The sequence below is a fragment of the Cydia pomonella genome, chromosome 23 (assembly GCF_033807575.1).
Source record: "Cydia pomonella isolate Wapato2018A chromosome 23, ilCydPomo1, whole genome shotgun sequence".
Lineage (NCBI taxonomy): Eukaryota > Metazoa > Arthropoda > Insecta > Lepidoptera > Tortricidae > Cydia > Cydia pomonella.
Genome location: NC_084725.1, coordinates 8,147,387 through 8,173,563, shown reverse-complemented (window position 1 = coordinate 8,173,563; position 26,177 = coordinate 8,147,387). Strand labels below are relative to the sequence as shown.

Genomic DNA, 26,177 nt, shown 5'->3' with positions numbered 1-26,177 from the left:
TCGGTTTCGTATAAATCTTCACTTCGCACTTCAAAATAGTGAGTCAAATATAAGAATAAGAATAAGAATAAGAATAAGAAACCATTTATTGCCACACAAAATACAATGTTTCACTTAAAAATAATAATAATAGGCATGCGCGGCAAAAGGAACGGACTCAGCGTACGCTGCGTCAGCCATTTTATTACAAATTGATTGCGCAGCGCTGATTTTCAGTCCGTCCCCTTCACTGAACCACATTGATATGACATGCGGGTTAATGGATTTTTTGTTTTATTACCAGAGATAGCTAGTGTATACAATTATAGTACGAAAAAAATAAAGAAATTTTTATTACAAGTGAAAATTTAATATTTTAATTTGGTATTTACTTGATATTGACAACTGGTTACATTTATAACTCAAGTATTTTACTGAATAGGTACAAACAATGCCATAGTCATAAGTTTCGTTCATTGAAACGTACAGCGATAAGTAATACCTAGTACTTTTTGTATGAGAGCATACTTATAAATAAAATAAAATAAAAATACAAACTTATAAACAACAGGAATAGTAAGTGTCCAAAATATAGCACAACACCATTTTAAATAATTATATCCTCTGAGGAAATTTGGTAATTTAATAAAAGTAAGCTCAATTTGCCTTTAAAGGTTGGAAGGGACATTTTAGCTCGCAATGGCGGTGGTAGGTCGTTCCAGATCTTAGATGCAGAGTATTTGAAGCTACCACGATAACCTGCTGTTTTATGTTTCGGGGCACTCATTTTATTTAGAAACTTACTGCGAGTATTCCGACCGTGAACGTCTTTCATCCATCGAAACTTATTATAAAGATATTCTGGTTTATGACTAGAGACTATATTTTTAAACATACTGGCCATATGCAAGGTTCTACGTGCTGCCATCTTCAGAATTTTTCTCTCGTTTAGAAACGGTGTGATATGGGCTCGCTTTGGCACCGAGAAACAAAACCTAGTACAAGCATTTTGAACTCTTTGAATTGCCTGTGCGGTTTTGGCCAGCAGGCGTGGTCCATATACGATATCGCAATAATTAAACTGTGATAACACTAGCGACTCAATCAAAACCAGCCTCACCTCTTCTGTTAGGTAATTTCGGATACCATACAAAATTTTTAGCCTATAAAATGCGTTTCTTATTTTTGTATTAATATGATCAATGTAGCGTATATCACTATCTATAATCAATCCCAAATTTTTGGCTGCATCCACTCTCTCAATCCTTTTACCATTAATCACCAATCTAGGATCAGAATTAATTATCCGATTACGCTGTAATTTAGATCCAAATATAAGGTACTTTGTTTTTGAGGGGTTTATAACTAGGTTATTATTATACGCCCATTTGTATATTGCATCCAGATCCTCATTTATTTGCTCTATAGCACATTTTGTGTCTTTTGGGTCGAATGAAAAATATACCTGCGTATCGTCGGCATATAAATGAACACTACAGTGCTTGAGTAGTTTGCCGAGGTCAGCAGTAAACAGAATAAAAAGCAACGGACTGAGAATCGAGCCCTGTGGTGTGCCTCTTTTAACTAGTTTTACTGTCGACCGAATCTCCTGTCCCTGACCATCCTCTGTAAGAACATACTGCTTACGATCTGTCAAATACGACATAAACCATTTACGTGCTGATACTGACAATCCGTAGTAAGCCATTTTTGCTATTAACAATTCCTTGCTGATACAGTCAAAAGCTCGTGAAAAATCCAGTAATACTAATATAGTGCACTTGCCATCGTCAGTAGCTGATATTATATTATCTGTAACTTGAGCTAACGCGGTGGCCGTACTGTGGCCGCTACGGAACCCGGACTGTACGCTCGGTAGCATATTATTTTGTTCTACGTAGTTAGTCAACTGAGTGCAAACCGCTCTTTCAAGAACCTTGGACATAACCGGCAGGATGCTTATTGGTCGTAAGTCTTTATGGGATTCTACAGAAGTACTTTTGGGCAGACACTTAACTCTGGCAAGCTTCCATGCCTCCGGAAAGACCTTTTCAGAAATTGACATATTTATTATAGCCGTAATTATAGGTAGCGTAAGCGGCAGGGTCATACGAATCATCTGTATAGTAATTGAATCACTACCGCAGGCATTCGTTTTAATACTAGTAATTAATTTATAAATTTGATCCTCGGAGCATTTTAAAATATCAAAAGTATTGTCTCCGAACCTATTTTTAATGAAATAGCTATAAGTGTTTAGATCAAGGTGACCATTACCTGGTACGTCTAAAAAGTAATCATTAATGGCATCGGGATTATTCAGATGGTCAGGTATTAGGATAGCATTTTCAGTACCTAACGCTGAAGAACGTTTTAAGTGCTGCCACATTTTAATAGGCGTCTATACATCACGTTCATAACGAAAATAGAAAAATATATAAGATTTACGAGGTCTTTTTATCTATTATATTTAATTATATGGACACCAAGTTGAATTCCATCGTAGAACAAAATAAATAATCCTATATACCTACAATACTGTATATCTTAAAATTAGTTCGAATGAAAAAAAAACAAAGCTTACTCGTGAGGTTATGTAGAGGCTACGGGGGGTAGCCAAGAACCTCAGTAAATATCACCAAGGTCGGGTCAAAAAGAAGCCGAAAAATCCTCGCGTGATTTGTGCACAAGTCCTAAGTATATAGTGATATCAAAATAAGAATTATATATTTTGTAATGGTGCTATCCGTGTTGTAAAATAAGTCTCCTTTTAATAATGTGCGCTTAAAAAGAGATAGATACTGCATACATACCTCCTTACTGTACCCCTAGTGTAACTTTGATCGACATCATAACGTGACGAACGCGTTTGCGTTAAGTGTCATTTTGTATGAGATTTTTGACTTTCCAAAACGTCCCGCTTGGCGCGCTGTTCAAAAACCCATACAAAATGAGACTAAACGCAAACGCGTACGTCACGTTTCAAAATCGAATTTAGTTACACTAGGGGTACTGATCTTACTAGTGTCCAATGGTATCGAGATACAACAATATTGACACTTGTTTGCAAGTGTGAGTTTCTTTTGCACATATCTAGGTGCATTTGGGGAATTGAATCTATAGAGTTGCACCTCTGCAGTTGCAGGCGTCCATAGGCTACAGAGACTGCTTACCATCAGATGGATATGCTTGTTTGCCACCGACGTAGTATAAAAAAAGAGATTGGACGTTTGGGGACTGGACATTTGGAAAATAGGACATTCGAGACCAGTATCCTATCAATCATTATTTCACTTGATGTCATCTAAATATAATTAAAATCTGGGTACATATTTATGATTGCGACTCATAATCATTATTATTCTTTATCCAATGAATATGATATACAGGATGTAAGTAAGTAAAACACCAATGTTTAACACACATCTTCCCTAAATTAAGCCCCTAAATTAAATCTCATTCTTTTAAAATAATGAAAAGCATTTGTTTTTAAGTTTTAATTTATCCAATTTGTTTGGGTTTCACATGGTTATCCTAACATAATGATCAGGGGTCGGACAAAAAGTGCGGATGACGTCAAACCACTTATAGGATGATTTCAAATAGTATTTTTGATTTTCATAAACAATTATCACTTATCATTTATCAACCTCTTTATTAAACGATATCGCCACTTGAAATGAGTAAGTACGTTTTTGACTGACACATTGTCAATCAGATGAACAATAAATTGACTTCGTTATTGTTTAGCTATTGTATCTTCACGATTATATTTAGCTAAAATTTATATTTACTAATGTATAAGAAAACGCTCTAAAATGTCATCTTTACTCGAATATTGTGGCAATCCCACAGACTTGTTCGAACTAATTTCAAATAATTATACCTTATGGTAACAAGTTTCGTGAAATTTATTTTATTCACTACATCACCCTATATCTGTATTATAAATTCCATGGATTTATTTACGATTATTTTGTTACTTCATTAATACTACTTTGTTACTACATGTCACACGGAAGTTTAAATACAAACTCAAACATCATCCTGTGTGCAAGATTACGTCATTTTTACGTCATCCGCACTTTTTGTCCGACCCCTGATAATGATTAAATAGTACATTACGATACAAGTGCGAAAAATAGGAAAATCGAAACGAGTGGCGATAAATTAAAACACGACCGAAGGGAGTGTTTTAAATCGATACGAGTTGCGAATTACCTATTCGCACATGTATCGTACAACGTTTTACAGTACATATGGCCCTTTAAATGTTCGACTTAGTAACGTAATATGCTAAATTTCGCACTAGTGCGGTAAAGTAGCACCATATGTACTGTAAAAGAAGTTTAAAGAATATCAAATTAACACTTTCCTGGTTATCAATCAACTGCCAGTTACACGAGTGATATCACTATCTAAGTGATATCGATAATTAATAACTTACATTGATAAAATCGAGTGACAGGTATGACAGTTAAGTATTTAATGTAAGGTAACCACACTTCTGGACTTTAATTATTTCTTTTATTTGAAAATTAGCGATAATTAAACACAGCTAATTTTAACAACGGGGTTAATGTAGTATACTATTTGGCATTAACTTAGCCATAACCAAGTGTTTTGTATTACCAATTTGAAGTCATCCTGTATACATAATGAAATGAATTACCACAGAAAGAACCTTATGTAACTCCGCGCTCGCACCACTGACTACGTCACGCTTCATAACCATACCATAACCACACAGTTACATAATGACTGAACAGCCAACGATGTACATTCAAATATGCACCTTAATATCGTAGCAATACGGTTGAAGATAAGAAAAGATAGATCAGTAAGGTTATGACTTATCTGCCAAAAATCTACATTCGAAATTATGCCGCAACGTGGTTCAAAATTTGAACCACGTTGCGGCATTAATAATTAAGTTTAATAGTTAATATGGTTGGAAGTAATAGTCTTTTTGACAAGGAATTCGTTTCGTTACAGAATGACATAACTTAAAACGTCTACATTCCAAATTATACTCAAATGCGGTATGAATACGTTTGAAAATAGGAATGGATGGATTGGGAGATAAGTCTTTATGATATGGAGTACGTTTTGTTCAAGACCGTGAAGTCATGAACGAATTCGGCTTGTTTCACTCGGTTAGAGAATTAATCCAAATAAGGTCATATGAGGAATCAAATTTTTACGGTCGATTTGACGAATCTAAGGACGCGGTTGTCAAAATTACTAGTTATAGTTAGTACTAGCGACCCGCCCCGGCTTCACACGGGTCTACAAATTATACAAACCTTCCTCAAGAATCACTCTATTTACAAGTGATAACAAAGTTTTGAATTTGTCGCGACCATACATACATACAGACAGACAGACAGACAGACAGACAGACATTGTTTTATAAGGCGTAGTGATATTATCAGCTTAGTTAAGATGACAGATGTTATCTCAATATATATTTGCATTTTGCGTTAAGGTTATAATTTTTATGGAAATGGCATCTGTCACCGTACTCCAGCTGTTTAAAAAAATACTAGGGGACGGTTTGAACGCCATTTTGATAGTCACGCCTCGTGATTAATTACTTTGTTTTTTGCTCATTAATATTATTTAAAGTGTAATATCGATAGCTTATTATACAGTAAACTAATGTGGTACTGTGCAGTGAATGAAGAATTAATCTTGAAACGCGTTTAACCACCATTTTGGAGTCAACGGCCGGTAGTCTACGTGCTACTTGTAAAGTCCAGCTATCGCTTTACAAGTACTGATGAAATCGCCGTACACTGTCTTGTAATAACTGTAGGATTTTAGTTGTATCTGAAGCTCATAATACTTTGACACTGGCGAATTATGAAAGAAGAAGATAATAAAATCACCTTACACTGTCTTTTACTAACCGTAGGATTTTAGTCGTATCTGAAGCTCATAATACCTTGACACTGGCGAATTATGAAAGAAGAAGATAATAAAATCACCATGCCTGTCACGTTCTAACAAGTATGTAAGTCCGAAAGTGACAAGCGATAAAAATGGAACCATGCTGCCACAGCTGTAGGGCTAAGATGGTCGGCTCTTTATCATTTGTCATTATGCCTGCCACGTTCTAACAAGTATGTAAGTGCGAAAGTGACGCATGACATGACATATGATAGAAATGCGACCATAATACCGCTGCTTGTTTGGATACGAGTAAGTTTTCATTTAGATATCGTTTGTATGTCGTATAATTGACAGAAGCAGCTCGATTCGGGTAACCAATGCCACTTTGACGTTCGAAATATTGTAGATAGATCTTATTGGGATCACAGCGGAATCGAAATGAACGTCAATTTTGACATGTCGTTTAGTTATCGATATTTTAAAGATCTCTCTAAGATCTTAAACGTATCAGATCTTAATCATTTTTCGAATCCGACCGTGAGCCTCTGATATTTACATGGGTCAGATACCTAAACTATTGTTTTTACTACTGTGTGCTGACCCAGATACCCTGTCCACAACAACACATACAATGTAATAATTAACAGTATTTACACAAACGCAGCGAACCGTTGTGTCGCCTCTGGACATATCGGGTCGCGTGAAACTCGTTTTGGTATAATATTGAGCAATTTGTTTGAAATCTGGTTATGATTTAAGTAGCTGGTTTGTAAAAAAGTTAGTTTAGTTTATTATTTGTAAATAATAATAATTTCAGCGAACGGTCTCATAGCAAAGAGTCCCGACCAACACCTTGAGAGACTCGCTAGGTGGTTGGATCAAGGGTCAGATGCAGAAGGCGGTGATCTTGGACACGGCGCGGTAAGTCCGGCGGTTCCTCTCTCTGCGGCCCTGACCACCGGCAGCTTGGGCCCTGCCCCGCTGCTGGCGGCACTTATGTTTGTTATAATGTGTTTATATGTATTTTGTATTGTTTTCTAAGTGTTTTTATATTTTACTTTTATATTCATATTACAAACAACCTAATCTAAGATGTTAAATAAATAAAGGGCATAAAAATAAAAATATAATATTTATTTCTGGCAAGGTACCCATATCACAAATCAAAAATTTACATAAATAAATAGTCACCATTAGTATTTAGATTATTGCCATGCCCTAACAGGGTATCATGTACCGCCTTTATAATGTTTAATACCATCCTTTGTAAAAATTAATATGGATGCAAAAAAATATATTAATATGAATAAAGTAACAGCATTATATTCATATTTTATGTACATTTATTTGGTTAATTAAAAAACACACTAAAATTGTTATAACACACTAACAAAGTCTACTCAGCTTATTTATAACAAGGTATCTTTCGAGTATGAGTTTAACGCTGGTATTAAATTATGATCATTTTCCTCGCGTTGGCGTTGTCCCGACATTTAGCCACGGCTCATGGGAGCCTGAGGTCCACTTGGCAACTAATCCCAAGAATTGAAGTATCTGCCATCTGACCTTCCGATCAAGGCTCGGATTCCAATTAATTTCGATTGCGTTCCAAATACCGTTATTTTTAAATTGGTTTTTATTAGAACATGGTACGGAACCTAACATTTGTTGCACACACTTGTATTTTTTTCAGTTACTGCCCTCTATAAAATTTCTTCCTGTACATATTAAATGAAACTATACATTTAAATGAGAACCAAGCATTTCCCATTTCCAATTAATTGGCGAACAAGCCTCCCCATGTAATGTCCTATTACGGGCCCGGAAAGAAACGTCCAAGTCCAGAAAACGTAGGCTTGGTCGTACGTGACGGACTGGCTCGTAAACATTTTAGTGCGGATTGGGAATTGGGAAGCTGGATGCGTGATGGGGATCGAGGAGAGAGATGTAAACATAGACATATGGGTCAAAATTCTTTTCGTTGTCTTGTTTTAAGAACATACCGTATAATATGAATTAAGTAAGCATATGTAGGTAAATAATTTTTTTTTCAAGCGGAAGACGTTAGCATTCGCTAAAACAAGAACTAATATCCATCAATATTATATTTGTAGTTTCTTTTCTTTTTAATACATTAAACATACTTTTCTCTCTGTACCAATTATATCTCTGTTTGGCCCTATAATTGACTAGTAGATAATGCCATTTCGCATTAAGTCCGCCATTTGTACATAGTTTGTATATATTTTGCGCAATAAAGTTTAAATAAAGTTTTATAACTAAATGTCAGTATTAAATCATCAGTAACCGACAACGGTCCAAGTAAACTCCAAACATAAAGTATTCGTATCAGCCCCTCAACCCGGACACACTACAGAATGAACTACTCCGAGCACGTGCTTCGTGAATATTTAACGACTTGGCCGTGGGTTTACAGCACACACAAAGGATATGTGCTGAAACTTGTATTTTATTGACGTGTTTATTTGAATTTATTATTGGACTATCGTTGACATTCTTGAACGTTAGTGCCATGAGATAAGAGCTACTTGTGGTCATTTTTATGCGACTATCTAGCTTTTTAAATACCTATATTCCTATCTGATAGAAAGCCCGCAACTTGGCATATACTGTATTTAACAAACAAAATGGAGGTGAAACCAAGTTAAGTGTTATTTTTTATAGTTATTTATGTATTAATAAACTATTGCTTATGTTTAAATAAATAATGTAAATAAGTATTCATAGTATATATAACATAATTTAAAATTAAACCTACTTATTTCTTTCTTTCCTAACCAGTATCACTAAGTCAGACTATTAAATTGAATGTCAAAAAGGCTTGAATTCACTACTATCGCTGTTAGGTATGCGCTTTAACTTATTTTTATTCACTGTCAAAAATTTATCAGATCTCACGTACATCCAAGTTTCTAACTCTACAAGCCCTAACTTCACAAACTCTACACCTTAGTCAAAATATATGGCTTGGCCAAAGGTCGTGTACAACCCTACTACCTACGAGGCATAATAATTGTCATTGTCACTTTGACGTATTATTGTGCAATCAACTCCGAGTGTGGGAAACTATCTTTATTACAGTTCACTTTTTTATTTGCAAGTAACGAACTTTAAATCTGACTTTATCCTTCACACTCAAACCCCAAACAAGATGTCCCTACCAGCTTATAAGGGGTCGCGACCCGTAGTAGCCACTGGCCCCGTAAACCTTACATCTATAGTTTTAAGGTTACAATTCCTTTGGCCTATCATCTTAATGTATTCGGCCGTTGAAATATTCAACTGTAAGACTGTCAACTTTGCAATTAGATGGAATTTTCAATATGGAGGAAACTTCCTGGGTTTGATGATTAGGTTTTTGCAGAGTAACTTTTTACTTTAAGTTATTGGGTACCTACTTAATAAAGCAATTTTTAAGTGAAATTAGGCCGGTCGGGCCTGGCCTAGTGGGTAGCCTATGAAGCCGATGGTCCTGGGTTCCAATCCCTGTAAGGGCATTTATTAGTGTGATGAGAACAGATATTTGTTCCTGAGTTATGGATGTTTTTTTATGTATTTAAATATTTGTATATTATATGTATCGTTGTCTGAGTACCCACATCACAAGCCTTCTTGGCTTACCGTGGGGCTTAGTCAATTTGTTTAAGAATGTCCCTATAATATTTATTTATTTAAAATATTTTCATTGGATATTAATGAAAATATTTTGTTTTTTAAAAGAGAGGAAAATGAGGACTACGATTGTACGTTAAGGCGATTTGGCCCTCCATATTCGTCTTAGACACGATTTCTTAATCATGTACTTTCTTTCATGTTCAAATAGCAGACGGTTTAAAAATGGTTCTCAGCTGTTTAGAAGGTTAAAAGTAGGTTAAACTCACTATCCACTCACATGCTTTAATGCACTTTTGGTAGATGTAGTTACCAGCTGTCATCCATATTTTATTATAATAATAGAAGTCACTGAAAAATATCAAGCATGTGAGTGGATAAACATATAAGGTAGAAGTACTAGTGCTCGACGCTGCACTAGTCTCCGACATGGGCACTTTATTTCATGGAAATATAGGTTAAATTTGAACAACGAAGATTTTTCTCTATTCGAACTTAATCCTTGTCACTTTGACATAAAGTGCCCATGTCGAGTACTAGTGCAGCGTCGAGCACTAGTACTTCTACCTTACTATGTATATAGGTATTAGTTTAGTGGTATTTACGGCAGCAGTCTGCCTGCAGTAGCAGGCCGTGCGACGCGTCGCAGCAAGAAATTTGAGGATAATTCAGTTTTCATAGGAACCAGGTAATTATTTAACGTCGCTCAACTTACCCGGTTAATCTCAAACCTGCTTCTAACAAAGTATTTCCAGCCTTACTACTTCAATTTTAAAGTCCAAATTCGATCAAACTCTTCTTGAAATAATTTGATGTCGGTAAAACTATTCTCAGCTTTATTCAAGTGAAGATAGAGTTGGAATTGGAATGAAGACGTAGTTTGATATTTCAGGAAGATTGGTCGATAGTTTATTGTTATTTGAGTCGACGTGATTGCATTTTGGCATAGTTCGTTCATTGTTAGATTTCTAGAAAGTTATTTTCATAAGAGTTTAAGGCCAAAATCCATCTCAATATATCTGTTCTATTTATTAGCTAGTGTCCTATTTATACCTACATAAAATACTTTTTTTTTAATTAGCCTGTTTGAGTGTCCCACTGTTTGGCAAAGTTCCTCCCGTTGATTTCCACGACTCCCGATTTGGTGTTTCTTCCGGCCAGATATTCAGGTAGCTATCCAGGTCATCCCGCCATCCAATCCTTAGTAAACTAACTAAAATATAAAAATGTAACACAAAATAATACACATCTTATTAAATTTATCTCATCCTACTGTTGCTCCAGGCATTGTTCTCAAGACAGGCTCTTTATCATCGTCATCATCATCATACCAGTTGAAAGACGTCTACAATTTCGCGTTTTTGGAGCTAGCCTGGAGTGCTCACTCATCACATGAGTTTTCTTACTTAATAATATTAATTTGTATGTGAGGCACAATAAAACCTATTGCTAATAAGTTTAAAACTTGTTTAAAACTACTTATTAAGTTTAAATCTTATTATAAATAAGTTTTCGCAAAGCTCGGTTAAAACTTCTCATAAATCGATTTTTATGTTTGTATGGAGTGAGCACTCTATGCTTAGGAACATATGTTTTTTGCCCGTAGTGAAAGATTTCCAGTCATAGCTACGTATTCACCTCTCAATGTATGTGGCAGGTAAAGTTTAACTAGCTGTTCAACTTTAGAACGAGCTGTCGCCTGTGATATTTCTGGACTGATACGACCTTCAAACCTTCAAGAAAAGAGCGTACTTCCATCTTAAAGGCCGCCAACAACTTCTCTGGTGTTTCGAGTGTCCATGGGCGACGGTATTTTTCACTTGATGGTCTCATCGGAAGATCAGAGCTGGAAATCGCCAGCAAAATGCTGAGATACGGCCATTTCGTGACATTTTATTCTCACTGTTCTCTTTTATGTATGTCTATTGACTGTTTGTGTTTACGAATAAGAAAAATCTATTCTATTCGATTTATATTCTCCTGCATCATAGAAAGAAAAAGGAAAACTATGGTCAAACATATCAAAATCAACCTAATACATATTTAGATCAGATCAATTTTCCCCCTAAAACCCCCTACTGCTCACGTACAACATTTGGCATTAACCGCCATTCCGATCGTGCCGGATTGCCCGCGATTTATTTTAACTAGGTGACCATTTATTATAGCTAGGCTTAGTAGATAATGGAGTTTGGGGCTGGGGAATAGATGAGTGTTTTGTGTATGTTGCTCGTACTTTTAGATTTGAAATTGAGATAAATTGTTGAACCATTTAGGGTTTACTTTACATTGGAAATCATACCGTTGACGACCAAATTAGCTTGAACCTTCGATGGATTAGCAATTAAAGTCTGTGACTGTATCTAACTTTCACTGTCAATTTCGAACAACTTGCTTTACGACTCACAAAACTATACTCTATCAAAGGTGTCACGAGGTTTTCTCTTTAAAACACCTCTTTTTATGAAAGCAGTGAAGTAAAACTGTGTAAAATATCGTGCTTGCATCAAGCGATAATAGATCTTCGGAAATGGCCACAAGGTCTCTGAAATCTGCAGTACATTTGTGATGTTTTCAAACTTTAAGAACCAGTTGTCGTAAAAGCCACATTCTTTTTAAAAAACACGCCATTTCACCAATAGGATAAAGGTTTTTTTATTTGATTTTTATTGAGGCTTTGGACACTCTCGGTGAACATATCAGCCTCATGGGTGCTTTCATAGTTCCCTACGCAAGGAAGAGATTAATAAAGTGGTATACACTGATTGCTGTCGGATAAAGGCTCTGCCAACCAACATTAGATCTGTCCATTGTGCATGTAGCCCTAACTACCAAAAATTATTTTTCTCAAGTCCGAATTTCCAACAACACGTCATCATGTTTCTGACAGTCTACACACAGTGGTGACGGTTTAACACCTATCATACATAGGAGCTTGTTTGTAGGGATGTGTCCGGACTCCGGACCGGACTCGGAAAACTTTTCTACGAAGTTGGCAGAATCAAACCAGAATCCACAAGGCTCTATTATTTAGCTTGGATTGTGCTTGGATTTAGCGTGGAACCTGATTCCTACATCCCTAGGGTATATGTGCGTAAAACGCATTGATAACAGTAGTTCGTCAAAAGGGTCCGTCCCTAGATTTGATGGCCGATAGGCCGCGAAGGGTTGACTTACTCGTAAAACAGAAGATTGAACTATGAACCTTTACGATTTTAATTATAAAAGGTTCAGAGACGATGAAGTGGCTGCGGCGTTAAAGCGAAATCAGCCCGGCCGACTTTTCATTTGATTTTATGTCAAGCGAAATAGTTTGGGTTTCTATTGACAGCATCACTAAGAATTTCTCACAAGGATTAGTTTATTTATGCTATTTATATAACACTTTTTTTGTTGGCAAACGCATCTCTACTATAAGAATTACGGTTCAAAATCGAATGACTAGAAAGGAATGTCAAATTATTAAAGGGTTAAGAAAATTCCATACGTTTTCATATTTTAGAGGAAGATTTTTTTAGGACATATGTATAGTGGAATTGTGCTTATGATGTACCTAAATAAAAATAAGAATAAGATACTGTTTGTTGCCTAAATAAAAAATTGCTCAAATAATTCTTTAAAAAGTGTACAAAGTACCACTATGCATACGAGATGGCGCTCAAGCTAAAATGTTAATAAATACCTTACAGGTACATTTAACCCCCCAATAACATCCGATATAATTGTAAATATTTATAAGAAGGCAAACAAGAGCTAGGGCCGTAATCGCTAAAAGCGCCAAAAATCAACCGCTTGTTCCAAAACACATGTAAATACGTAATTATTTACATACGTTTGCGAAATACGCCCCTCGGGGGATTACTTACAGAGCAAGTTGCTACAGAAAGTCTGTTTGGAAAAATATTGATAAAAAACCTTGTGGTCTACAAAAGGACTAAAACTATACACGTTTTTTTAAGATAAAATAATTTCTAACCTCAAAATTGGTAAATAACATTTTTTTTCAAAATGCTGGGGCTCCTGGTTCCTATGATATTTAATATTGCGGTACAATAATATATAAGTAAACGACACTATAATTCAGTGCATAGTTACGGTTCCCTCACAATGTTTTCCTTCACCGAAAAGCGATTGGTAAATATCAAATGATACTTCGCACATAAGTTCCGAAAAACTCATGGGTACGAGCCGGGGTTTGAACCGCGACCTCCGGATTGCAAGTCGCATGCTCTTACCGCTAGGCCACCAGCGCTTAAAACGAAACGAGCGAAGTTAATATTTTCCAGGAGGGGTAGGCAGAGACCACGGATTTCCACTTACTACGATCCTGACATACCTCTTTCGCGAAGTTAATGTGTGTTAAAAATGGTCAGACAACGCAATTTTGGTACAATTTAGTCGAAAACCTTTACTTTTTGCGTTGGTAAACACACTTGTTATTATGCGTATTACTTATAAAATATATCGCCAAACAACAGCAACAATAAGATTAAATTTTTTAAACCAACTAAATGGTTGTAAATGTTCTTTTAGTTTGTTATTTATTTCTTAGAACAGTAATTTGAGGTTCTTTACAGAGAACTCTCTGTGTATGTTACTTCTGTGTCTGTGCTTGGCAGTGACAGAAACAATATCGAGTATTTCGCGGTAGAAATTTTGGCGCATATACAGAGGGATTCTGGATATGGCTAAGAAAAACAAGGTACGATGCAAAATAGTAATAACTTACTATTACTTAGTAAGTATATTAATAGTAATGGGTATAAATAACCGGTTATTGATAATTTAGTGTGTACCGGTTATTGAGTGTACTACAAGATCATTAAATTTCTGTCTTCTTCCTCTCTCAGAAATCTTAAATTAACAAATATATGTATTTGTGCATTTTAGACTTGTGCGACAGTTAAGATGGTTAAAATTTGCGTGATTCCTCTTGAATTATAATAACAATGAATCATGGTCATTATTTATAACTGATAGTCGCTATATTAGAGATGAAAAATTCATTACAATCATACATACATTTACATTTTCAGATTTTGGTACAATACCAATACGATACCTATATAATTTTGTCGTTATAAGCTATCTCGTTATACATGTAAATGGTTTTGACTATATAGTTCGTTTTCTTTTTGGCATTAGGAAAAAGATTCTTGATGTGTCTTTTTATTGAAAATTATTGGAAAATGCTTTTCAAAAATTAGTTTATATTACTTATGAAAGCAAAAGAATGTAAAGAATCGCATATGATGTATAATTGTTACATATTTGCCGTGACTTTTTTTCAAAATTGTTTTTTAATTAAATACACGTCAAGATCGCTTACCTCCTTTCTAATGCTAAAAAAACGAGCTATAGTTTCAAAATGTGTCATAACTCATTGACAGGTTGACTGGTAGAGAATGCCTCATGGCATTCGATTCGGCTTTTGTACATTAAGTTTTTCTTTTGTGCAATAAAGTAATAAATAAATAAATCAATAACTGTTTATTCGCGATCACGTCTCCTGAATTACCCTGTATATTCCAAGTCTTGTCCCACACGCAATCCACGACACTGCGTGGGACAAATTATATTTATTGTAAATTACATAATATTTTATTGTAGTATATTTCCTCGTTGTTGGGTTGACAGGTGGACAATTTTACCGTAACACTAGGGTGGTTTACGTTTGTATGGGAAAAATTCGAAAGCTAGAAGAAGCGGCACCCCCTTATTTTGTTACACTTATTATGCTGATAAAATACGACAAGTTTTGTAATTTTATCTCAACTACAAGGGAGTGCTCAACTAATTTGTTTTTTTTTTTAAACATTGTATGAAATCCCAAAAAAATATATTTTTTTATTGGATTTTTATTTTAGTTTTTGTTGTCACATTATTTAATAATGTGGTTTTAAATAAACAATTTTATTTCTATTTTTTTTAATTCAAAAATCACTTTAGAAAAATTATAATAAATAGAAATAAAAATGTTTTCTACTTCGCAGCCTATAAATCACATGTTTAAATAGTGTGGAAACAGATGATCAAATAAAAATCTAGAAAATGAATTCTTATTTTTTTTGGATTTCATACTACATAATCAATTTCACGCCCTTGTAGGTGAGATAAAGTTACTAAACCTGGTGCGTTATATCAGAATAATAAGCGTAACAAAAAAATTCGGAAAATTACAAAAAAAAATTTGAACCACCTATCTATAACCTACCTAAACCTATGGCTAGAGGGCGTCTAGTTTTCACGCCTCACCTTTTACGACACTCATAACTATAACTATGGTAAAACCAAACCCTTACCCGACCTTCCCCAACCCCGGGGGGAAAATAAAAAATCCATGTGCGAAACAGAGATAATCTGAAACAAAATGTAATTTATCCCGATTCACTTTACGCCCTCCGTAACCCTAAAACCTAGTTATTTCTGAGCCACAGATCTCCACATATTAGATGTTGCATGTAAGATGACTCACACTCACCGCGACCGCGCTCTTGCTTTATACGTAGCTCTCTTACCTTAAACTTATTTTACCTTAGGTACGAGTAAAGTTTTGTTGCTTAGAATAAGTTTAAAAGTGGAAAAATCACTGCCTTTTGTGAGACTTGAACTCAGAGGCCGCGAGTTCCAGTCTCACCCAAGGCAGTCATTTTTCCATTTTTAAATTTATTCTAAGCTTAATAGCATCATTCGCAGACGTTTCTGCTTGTTACACTTTTTAAAAGTTCTGTGGCTCTAGTGAACAGGGGTACAAATGTTGTAACGAAAGAAGTGCTATAAGGAACAATTCTGAGTGCTATAAGGAAGGAAATTCATACAAAATTTGTTTTTGCTCTATTCCTTTTTTTATAAACTGGAGTTAGGTATGTACACTAATTCCGGCCCTAGATTTACCTCATGTCTCTGTATGTGCAAAGTTTATTACAATCCAACACGTAAATTGCTCTGATAATTAGCTTAAGATAATTATATGTAATACTGTCTTATTATTCATAATTGCTTGTTGCTAGGCCTACATGAATAAAGTATATTTAAATTGAATTGAATTAGTTTTAAAATGAGAACGAAACTCCGTTTGTATGGGCAGCTGAAATTCGGCCGAGCTTGCCGGTGACTTAAGCTGTACGAGACAGAAAGTTTCTTCGCATATTCTTCACAATGCGGGATCTTCAGTGGGTATTCTACGGTCTGAGGGCAACAAATATAAATCACAGGGCCCAGGGGGCCATTCTGCCGCAGCCCCGATAGGCCGAAGTCAATTTTAACGAGCTCTATGACGGAATAAAATTACGTTGAGGCTGTTAAAGAAACTGGATTGATCAAGTCTTTTGGCCAATTTTTTGGCATCTTATTTTATTAGTCATAGTCTCCATCCAAAATATCTGCATCCGGTTCATATTTGGGTTACGCAAGTATGACCATGTTTCTCTTTTCCGATCACAGCTCAAGTGGTTGCCTATTCGTTTTCGTCGTAACTTTCATATTCTGTCTCTCCTATTTTCTATTCTTTTCCTTCCAGCAACTCCCCGCTATCTCAAGGAGCGTTTTAACTACCTAAATTCTGTGAGGCTGTCGCGCAGCCTGCTTCTCTCCGTCCCATCTTCTTCTACAAAATTTTACAACACTTCATTTACTTTTCAAGCTGTCCGACTCTGGAACTCCTTACCCGTTGGCATTAGATGCGCTCAATCTCTTGCTGTGTTTAAAAAATCACTCAAAGAACATTATTTATCTCTCCCTTAGTGTTTATATAGTACATAGTTATTTTTACTCTGTGGCTGACATGCTGCTGTCATATTTAGCTATGTTTCGGTTAATTTTATATATATATTTATATGTATGTTTATGTATGTCTATTTATATTCCTTATATGTGTATGTTTATTCACTGTAATTGTGTGTGTGAATCTAGGCTTCATAACGGTTTAGCAACACCTACTTTTTCGATTAACTTCTCTATTTCCGCTACCCAAAGGTTGTCTGGAAGAGATCGCTTTTTAGCGATAAGACCGCCTGTTGTCTGCCTCTAAATTTAATCAATGGTTTATTTTTCTTGTATATTTTTACTGAGGTGTGCCAATAAAGAGTATTCTATCTATCTATCTATCTAGTCAGTATTTTGCCAAAAGAATTAGCATCGCCATTCAACGGGGAAATGCGGCCAGCCTGCTGGGCACACTCAACGAGGGGGTTAGGGTCGGCAAAGCGCATGAAACTCCTCTGGAGTTGCAGGCGTACATAGGCTACGGAGACTGCTTACCATCAGGCGGGCCGTATGCTTGTTTGCCACCGACGTAGTATAAAAAAATTGTCTGCTCGTTTGCTATATCATAAACAACAAAAAATCCAATAATACCCGGGTCCGAAATTGCCTGCTGGAAGCAAATACCATCGAATATGGATACCTGCAACACCAGAGGAACGCATGTGTGTTTTCCAGCTTTTGAGATAGGAGTACAAGATAAAATAGAGATCATGTTTTAAGTTTCGACGCCGCTCATGTGCGGCTTAGCTTAACGATTAAAGTACCTACTCAAGCTAAACATAGTGGTACCTCGCTAACTCGAAACTCGATAAGACGAAATAAATATTAAATATTATAGAGACATTCTTACACAAATTGACTAAGACCTACGGTAAGCCAAGAAGGCTCGTGTTCTGGGTAATCAGACAGTATATATAAAATACAAATACTTAAAAACATAGAAAACATCAATGACTGAAGAGCAAATATCTGTGCTCATCACACAAATAAATGCCTTTACCGGATTCGAACCCAGGACCATCGGCTTCATAAGCAGGGTCGGGTAGTGACTAGGCCAGACCGGTTGTCCTCGTTAACACGAAATAAAATGCTATTCCTTCACTTCAAACCCCAAAACCTCCATAACTCGAAATATTTAACCTCATTAAGACGATATCCAACGATTCCTTTCACAACTATTCAGCACAAAATTTACCTCCATAACTCTAAAACTGAAATTTAACCTCTATAACTCCTAAGAATAGACATATCCGCTTATCACTTCTATAGCTCGAAATTATTTATCAACAAACCTATTTAACTCAAAGAAAATAATAAGCTTCTTTATACTCATGTATAATTACCTCTCTAATACGAATTTTTCATTATTTTAACCTTAGTAACTCGAGAGTCTCGAAACCTTTAAACAAATAATAACCTAAAAGAACCTTTCTAAGTCGATACCCTCCCTAAGACTCATTACCACGAACTTTTTGGTGTTTCCCCTCAGATTCATTCTATCGAGGTTCCAATGTATATGAATAATAACATAAAAAATCTCTATAGCTTTTGATTGAAATTTCGAAAATTTCTACTTAAATCTCAAGAGAATAAGGCTAAGCACATTTTGATCATGTTATTCAGAAATTGCGTAGCTACTGCATTAATTTCTTAAGGCCTCGAACCCTTGGGACGAAATGCATTAACTTGGAGATTGAACTAGTGTTGGAAGAAAGTCGAGTCTTTTGGGTCTTAATTTGAAATACCCGGCTCTTTTTTACGCGACTCTACGCTTAAAAAGGTTCTGAGTCTTTTAAGACTCAAGTCGAGTCCTTTATCGAGTTTTTTAAGCGCAACTTCGCATAAAGACTTCCAGGCCAATTATAGTTTTAGTTATACCACTCCTTTTAGTTAGTGTTGTTGTTAGTTTTACTCGTATCATGGCTCCATCAAGGTGTTGATGATTCTGCCAATATTGAGGTTGGATAAGACACGGCTAGTATATGAATCTTATCATATTACGATCATAGACAGTGTTCGGTGGAGTATCCTATAAATCCGCAAAGAAATAAAAATTACCAAGTTTTACTCGTAGTTCTGTTTCCAATATGATACTGTACCCCTAGTGTAAATATTTTCGACAGCGAAACGTTACGCGTTTGCGTTAAGTGTCATTTTGTATGAGATTTTTGACTTTCCAAAACGTCCCGCTTGGCGCGCTGTTCAAAAACCCATACAAAATGAGACTTAACGCAAACGCGTACGTCACGTTTCGCTATCGACTAAAATTACACTAGGGGTACTGATCTCTCAGTGTCAAAAGTGACGTTTTTGATTGAAGAAATGTGACTAAAACAAAAATTGGCATGTTCGTCGAAAACGTAAGTTTTATCTAAATGAATACAGAGGAAAACAGACGTCATTAATGGTTGTTTGTGTATTACCTAACCCATTAATTTCAGTTGGAGACGATACGTTTTAGAAAACCAACACAACACACGTATGAGAAACAACACAATTTCATCCACAATCACATACTTGTACAGTCAGCGTCAAATACTTTGTAGCAGTCAAAGTGGCCAAATAGTTCGGTACACCATACTAAATATATGGTGTACCGAACTATTTGGCTACTTTGGTTGCTACAAAGTATTTGACGCTGACTGTACAATGGGCTGTGCTCTAAAGAATTGTTTGACATGATGCCAACGGCCACTTTCTAACACCGCCCCGCCCGCTGTCGGCAGGGTGTTCATCCTCACACCCTAGAGCTTAAATAAATGGTCGCGTACTGTGCGTTCTTTCCGTGGACGCTCCGGCTGTGGAACGAGCTCCCTGACGAGGTTTTCCCGAGGTTCTACAATATGGGGTTCTTCAAAAAAGGAGTGTACAGGTTTTTAAAGGGTCGCCAACGCACATGTAACACCTCTGGAGTTGCAGGCGTCCATAGGTTACGGTGACTGCTTACCATCAGGCGGGCCGTATGCTTGTTTGCCACCGACGTGGTATAAGAAATACAATTATTGTTAATTGCGAGATCCAGTTATACTTTGTATAAAATTTTAAGTTATGTCAAAATGTTTTGCGAAGTAACTGGTTTAAGCTAGTGCTGTTTAAGACTCAAGTCATTAGAGCCTTCTGCTTTAAGAATCAACTCAGTTTTTCAAACTCTAGTCATTAAGTCACCCCTAACCAGCCTTAGGGGTATGTAACAACCCTCAGAAACAAGACGCGACATGCAGGTTCTGCCAGGAGTCACAGGAGACTGCAATGCACATTCTTTTTTTTTACAATAGCGGCAAATACCGGTTTATTTCGGTTTTATTCCGAACTTTCATTTGCGTTATAGCAAACTTTTTACGAACTTTATTGTAACTGAAATAAACCGGTTTATTCGCCGAGCGACAAGACGACCGGCTGGCCTGATGATGTGCCGCATAAAAAAAGACGCCGACATAAGAAGAAACCGGTTTTTTGTGTTCTAAACCAACACAACTTTTATGGAAATGTTCTTCTAAAATACCTGTTTAAAAATAACTGTTTTAAATAACGGTTTTACGAACGAAACGGTTTTTTTTGCAACATGTACATGATAGCTGTTTGAAAATTTAACCGGTTTCAGAGCCTTGCACATGACTTCGTCACTGTTAGTCTTAAAGCGTACATTATACTGATCTTCCCGAGTCCTCAACTCGCTCATTCATAATCTTAAAAATAATAGGTAACTCCTATGCCCGACCAATATCCATTTTTCCTGAAAATTATTTCCGTGACGAAAGGAAATTCAATCGGTAACCCATTATGCGAACGATAGGTAGTTAATCACAATGAAATATCGCCTACAAATGACGGTGGTAGAAAAATATTTGCATTCTGATTAATTTCAATCAAAAAATCATTGATTGATTTTTCGTTTTAAGAATGGGTTGATGTGTTGGAGATCGCGGGTTAAAATTCTGTTAAGGACATAGCTAAGTATAGGTAGGTATCATGTTCTGACTGTAGTTTATATAACATCTGTACACAATAAACATGATTGCAATAAATAAATTGAGTTGAATTGAAGTATAGTAAGGATATTTTTCCTGTTGTAATATTCATTATTTATTTATTTATATAGAATTAGTCTTACGCACCAAAACAGGCATCGTCGACGTTGGGGTCAAAACCGCCAGGCTGAAGTGGGACTGGGCAGGCCATGTACGACGTATGCACCCACAGAGGTGGGCTAAACTAGCCACGGAGTGGGTGCCACAACGTAAACGCCGGCATGGTTGACCTAAGAGGAGATAGCGGGACGACCTGGACGCCTTTCTTAGCATCTGGACGGATGCTGCAGTTAATCGGGAAAATTAGAAGTTGGACACTTTATAGGCTCGTTAAAAAAATATAATTTATCCGCGTAATCATTACTTAAGAAGTTTTTATTTAAGTTACACTTCATTATGCACCGTAATTAATTATTGGAAATTTACCGAGCAGCAATTTACTGCAAACATTATATGTCATGATTTTACAACATACGAACGCTTTATAGTAACTGCCAAAAAACGTTGACAGTTGAGTTACATGGGTACTTTAAAAAGCTCGTATCTCGTGTGTTGATTTATATTGCTTGCCGAATTATTTTGAATTTTGTATTTGAGCTATCTCGCTCACACTTATGCTCAGTGAGAGCGAGAGAAGAGAACACAGGGGCCTTAACGAGCACATGTACGAGGAAACGTATGTTATATCATCATAACAACCATAAAAGCCGTAAACGCAATCACGGCTTCTTCCTTATTACTTATTAGATAACACGCGGTTAACTCCTTAATTCTGCGCCCCCAAACGATTCATAACATAAGCCGGGGCCAGATTAATAAATGTAGTGTGTAGATACACCACTTAAAATACATGTATATGTGCCAGATTTTTTTGAAACATGATAACGTTTACTTCTGGTGTAAGCTGATAAAAATACATATTAAATTCTAGCGGTATCATTAACGATTGTTATTTCACAAGCATGGGCTTTGTAATAATAAAATGAAACTGTAGCTAAATACATACCCGAGATCAACGCTAAAGAAAGATAATTTGTTATTATTCAGATTTTTCCTAGTGGGAGCAAAATTGTGTTTTAAATTTAAAGCCTGTCAGATTAACATATTAAGGTTCGTGAGAAATATAAGTAAAAATAACAGACATGGCAATGAAGTGTGCTATAACTTCATTATCGCAAGTAACCTTATCGGCCCGATTCGAACTTTGAGTTACGTTACATATTAGGTCTAGATACGATATGGATCGGATATGTCAGTGTCAAAAGTGAAGTTTCTTCAAACAAAAACGTTAACGTATCTTAAAGCTAGAATCGGGCCCATTGTTTTAAAACTTTGCCCAGTAAAGTCTGAGATAAGGGGTTAAGACTTTAACCTCGCAAGGCCCAGGTGCGTTACAATGTTTTAATATTTGTACGGTGAGGTTCCATACAGGATCTAACGAAAATAGTAGGGATCCGTTTAAGCCCTTAATATTATAATATTCGATTCAATGTCCTGATCAGAAAAATTTGAAGATTTTTTTTTTGACGTGGAACGTTTTTGGCCTTGTATGGAGGGTTAACTTACTTGGTCGACCTCCCCATAAAAAAAATATTGGCATGAAAAAAAAGTCTACTTTTTCTAACCAGAATACAATACTGAATATTTTTGTTACATCCTGTATACGGATACGGGCTAGTTAGCCCGAGGGAACATGAAATGCGATATGCCGACGACATTGTAAGTTTTGTTCACCCGCGATTTTTAAATATAGCGTATCTGCTTCTTATGTAATCTGAGCCATATCCTCGCCGTAAACAAGCCACCAAATCAACGGGAATTAATTTCCAGTACAACAAAGGATGCTTTGTGCTCAAGAGCATTTCTCTTTCTCGGCCTTTTATCGAATGATTCGATTGCAAAGTGAACCGTGTTTCAATGAAATTAAGTGCACTTTTATCATGCGTATCAAAATGGATTCAGTTAGACATCCCTACAGTGTTTATCTGTATGCTATGTATGTTCGCGATAAACTCAAAAACTACTGAACGGATTTTCATGCGATTTCTATATCTATAAATATAGTGATTTTTGAGAGAGGTTTAGGTGTACAATTTGTTAACCAGCGCTAAGTAATATTTGTCTGTGCAAAGAAAAGTACAGTCAGCGATAAAAGTTTGTACCAAAAATTACATTTCCAAACACTTATTGTTTAAATAGAGAGACAAATCTTCTATAACATCTGTAACAATAAATTCTAGAAAACCATGCTTATTCTACTCTATTCCAACATTAATTTCCGAAACAAAGGAAACACAAGAATCGATTTATGCAAGCCGGTCATAAACTCGTCGATCCAAGAAACCCTTTTCATCTAAAAAGGTCCTATCGTATTAACTGTTGTATGGCAGTTGGAACCTTTTCGAAGTAAGAGGCGTATGGAGGAGATAAAATTTACATCTCCGCCCGATCCGCCTATAGGTATAAAGTGTGTTATGATTTAGTTTTGTTTGAAATATTCGTGTTTGGATGGTTTGGAGGTACCTACATATATCTTCTTCTTCCTCGCGTTGTCCCGGCATTTTGCCACGGCTCATGGGAGCCTGGGGTCCGCTTGACAACTAACCTACAAAAACTACCTACCTACCTACTAAGGTACCTACATATATATTGGTTTAAAATGGCATTATATATAAAGCCCTATTTACCAATCAGCATCTTTTCTTTTTAGCCTTCATTTTATTTAGGCTACTATTATATAGATATCTTATGGTTTATAACTTTTGTAAATTTTTATTTGTAAGTAATTTATTAATTTTTAACTATTTCTACTGATTGGAACCCCTTCTTGGGTATTAGTATTAGGCCTCCTAGCTTATGTCAGGCCGCTCTGTCCATTGCACTCTTTCTCCAATATTCTCGTGCTATCACTATTTTATCATCTGACCACCTTTTGATAGTGTTATATATGGGTATATTCATATATTTGTAAGAAGTGGGTAGCAGTCGCGTAATAAATACTTGTCGAGCAACACGTCTTTTATTTAACAGTGGCGGCGAATGGTAAAATTATAGTGCAATACAGTGTTTTTATCCACAAAAATGGCTGGCAAAGGTAATTTTCGGAGTTTGATGTGAAAACGGGGAATTGGACTTTATATTGCGACAGGTTAGACATGTACTTTTTAGCTAACGGCGTTACGGACGATTTGAAACTAGCAACCTTGATCGCGAACGTAGGTGAAAGTGCATATGAATTGATAGTGAATTTATGTAGTCCGGACAAGCCATCTACATTAACTTATGCTAAAGTGGTGAGTTTAGTGAAAGAACACTTAGAACCCGTACCATCGGCGTTAGCGGAACGTTACAAGTTTCGGCAATGCAGGCAACAAAATGGCCAGTCTATTGCCGAGTACGTGGCCACGTTAAAACAAATGGCGAGGTTTTGTGACTTCGGTAGCGGGCTAGAAGAGAACCTACGGGACCAACTCGTGTGCGGGATTACCAGTGACGCGATTCGACAGAGGTTATTTGCGGATAAAAAACTCGAATACAGTAAAGCGGTACTAATAGCGACTACAATGGAGTCGGCGGAGAAAGATTCTAGTGCGGTAGAATCTCCGGTGATAGGAATGCACTACAATGCCAGCCAGATTGGAAAAAAACAGTGTACGGCGTGCGGCGACACGAGACATGAGCGCTTCGCGTGCAAATTTAAGGATTACATATGTGACACGTGTTCGCGTGTCGGGCATTTGAGGCGTGTGTGTCCTGAAAAGGAGGGGCACAGAGCTAGGGCAAGACCGGGAGCGACTAAGAGTTGGGGAACCAGTCAGGAGCACGGAAGTGGCTCTGGAAGCCACGGCTACAACGAGAGGGCATTGACCGGCCGTGGAGGCAGCACGGCGGGCAGGAGGCGGCGAGGCGCGCGCACGGGCGCGGCGGTCGCGCGCCATCACTGCATCCGGGGGCACCCCGATCCGGCCGAGGAGGCTAGCTGGCGCGACAACGGAGGCGAGGGCTCGGGTGCGGGCCTTAGCCGGCGCACGGACAGCGACGACGAATGGCCCATATATCAAATGGGACTAAGTCAATATCCACCGGTATGTATGGAGATACTTGTGCAAAATAGGCCATTAATCATGGAAATTGATACCGGATCTCCCCTTTCGTGTATAAATAATGACACTTATCAAAAAAATTTTAGTCAACTAGAATTAAAAGAGTGCCGCATACGGTTATTTGCTTATAATGGTTCCCGTATTTATCCATTAGGCTTCGTCGAAGTAGAAGTGTCATTTAACGACTGTGTTAAGAAGCTAGATTTGTATGTGATAGATAATGGAACCACTAATATATTAGGACGGCAATGGCTTGCCGAGTTAGATATTCAGGTTCCGCGAATAAAAGTATTAAGTGTCAATAAGCTGGTGAAGGATTATGGGAACCCGTCTCTTACTATGAATGACATCCTTTCCAGGTTTAAAGATGTGTTCGACGGAACCCTGGGTTGCTTCACCGGCGGGCGGGCCACGCTGCAGCTGCGCGAGGGGGCGGTGCCTGTGTATTGCCGGGCGCGACCTTTGCCCTACGCGTTACGTCAGCGCGTGGATGCCGAACTGGACGCCATGCTGGCGGCGGGCGTCATCACACCGGTCGACCACTCGGACTGGGCGACACCGCTGGTGGTGGCGCACAAGGCGGACGGCGCCATCAGACTGTGTGCGGACTACAAGGTTACGCTAAACAAGGTACTAATGGTAGATAGATATCCCGTGCCCAGGATTGACGATCTGTTAAGTAATATTAGTGGCTACAAATATTTTTCCAAGCTTGATCTATCACAGGCCTATAACCAGATTCTTTTGGATGATACGGCAAGTTATACGGTGGTTA

At 37.0% G+C, this 26,177-nt stretch overlaps 2 protein-coding genes across 4 annotated transcripts in view; both read left to right on the top strand.

The window, feature by feature from the left end:
* Positions 1-26,177, top strand: part of LOC133530569 (uncharacterized) — a 381,835-nt gene that overhangs the window by 152,137 nt on the left and 203,521 nt on the right. The gene's annotated exons all lie outside the window — the stretch shown is intronic.
* On the top strand, positions 24,256-25,901 carry LOC133530594 (uncharacterized). The gene is made up of 2 exons (XM_061868558.1): positions 24,256-25,384; positions 25,762-25,901. The coding sequence occupies exons 1-2, from the start codon at positions 24,455-24,457 to the stop codon at positions 25,765-25,767; spliced, it is 936 nt and encodes a 311-aa protein (XP_061724542.1). The 5' UTR covers positions 24,256-24,454; the 3' UTR covers positions 25,768-25,901.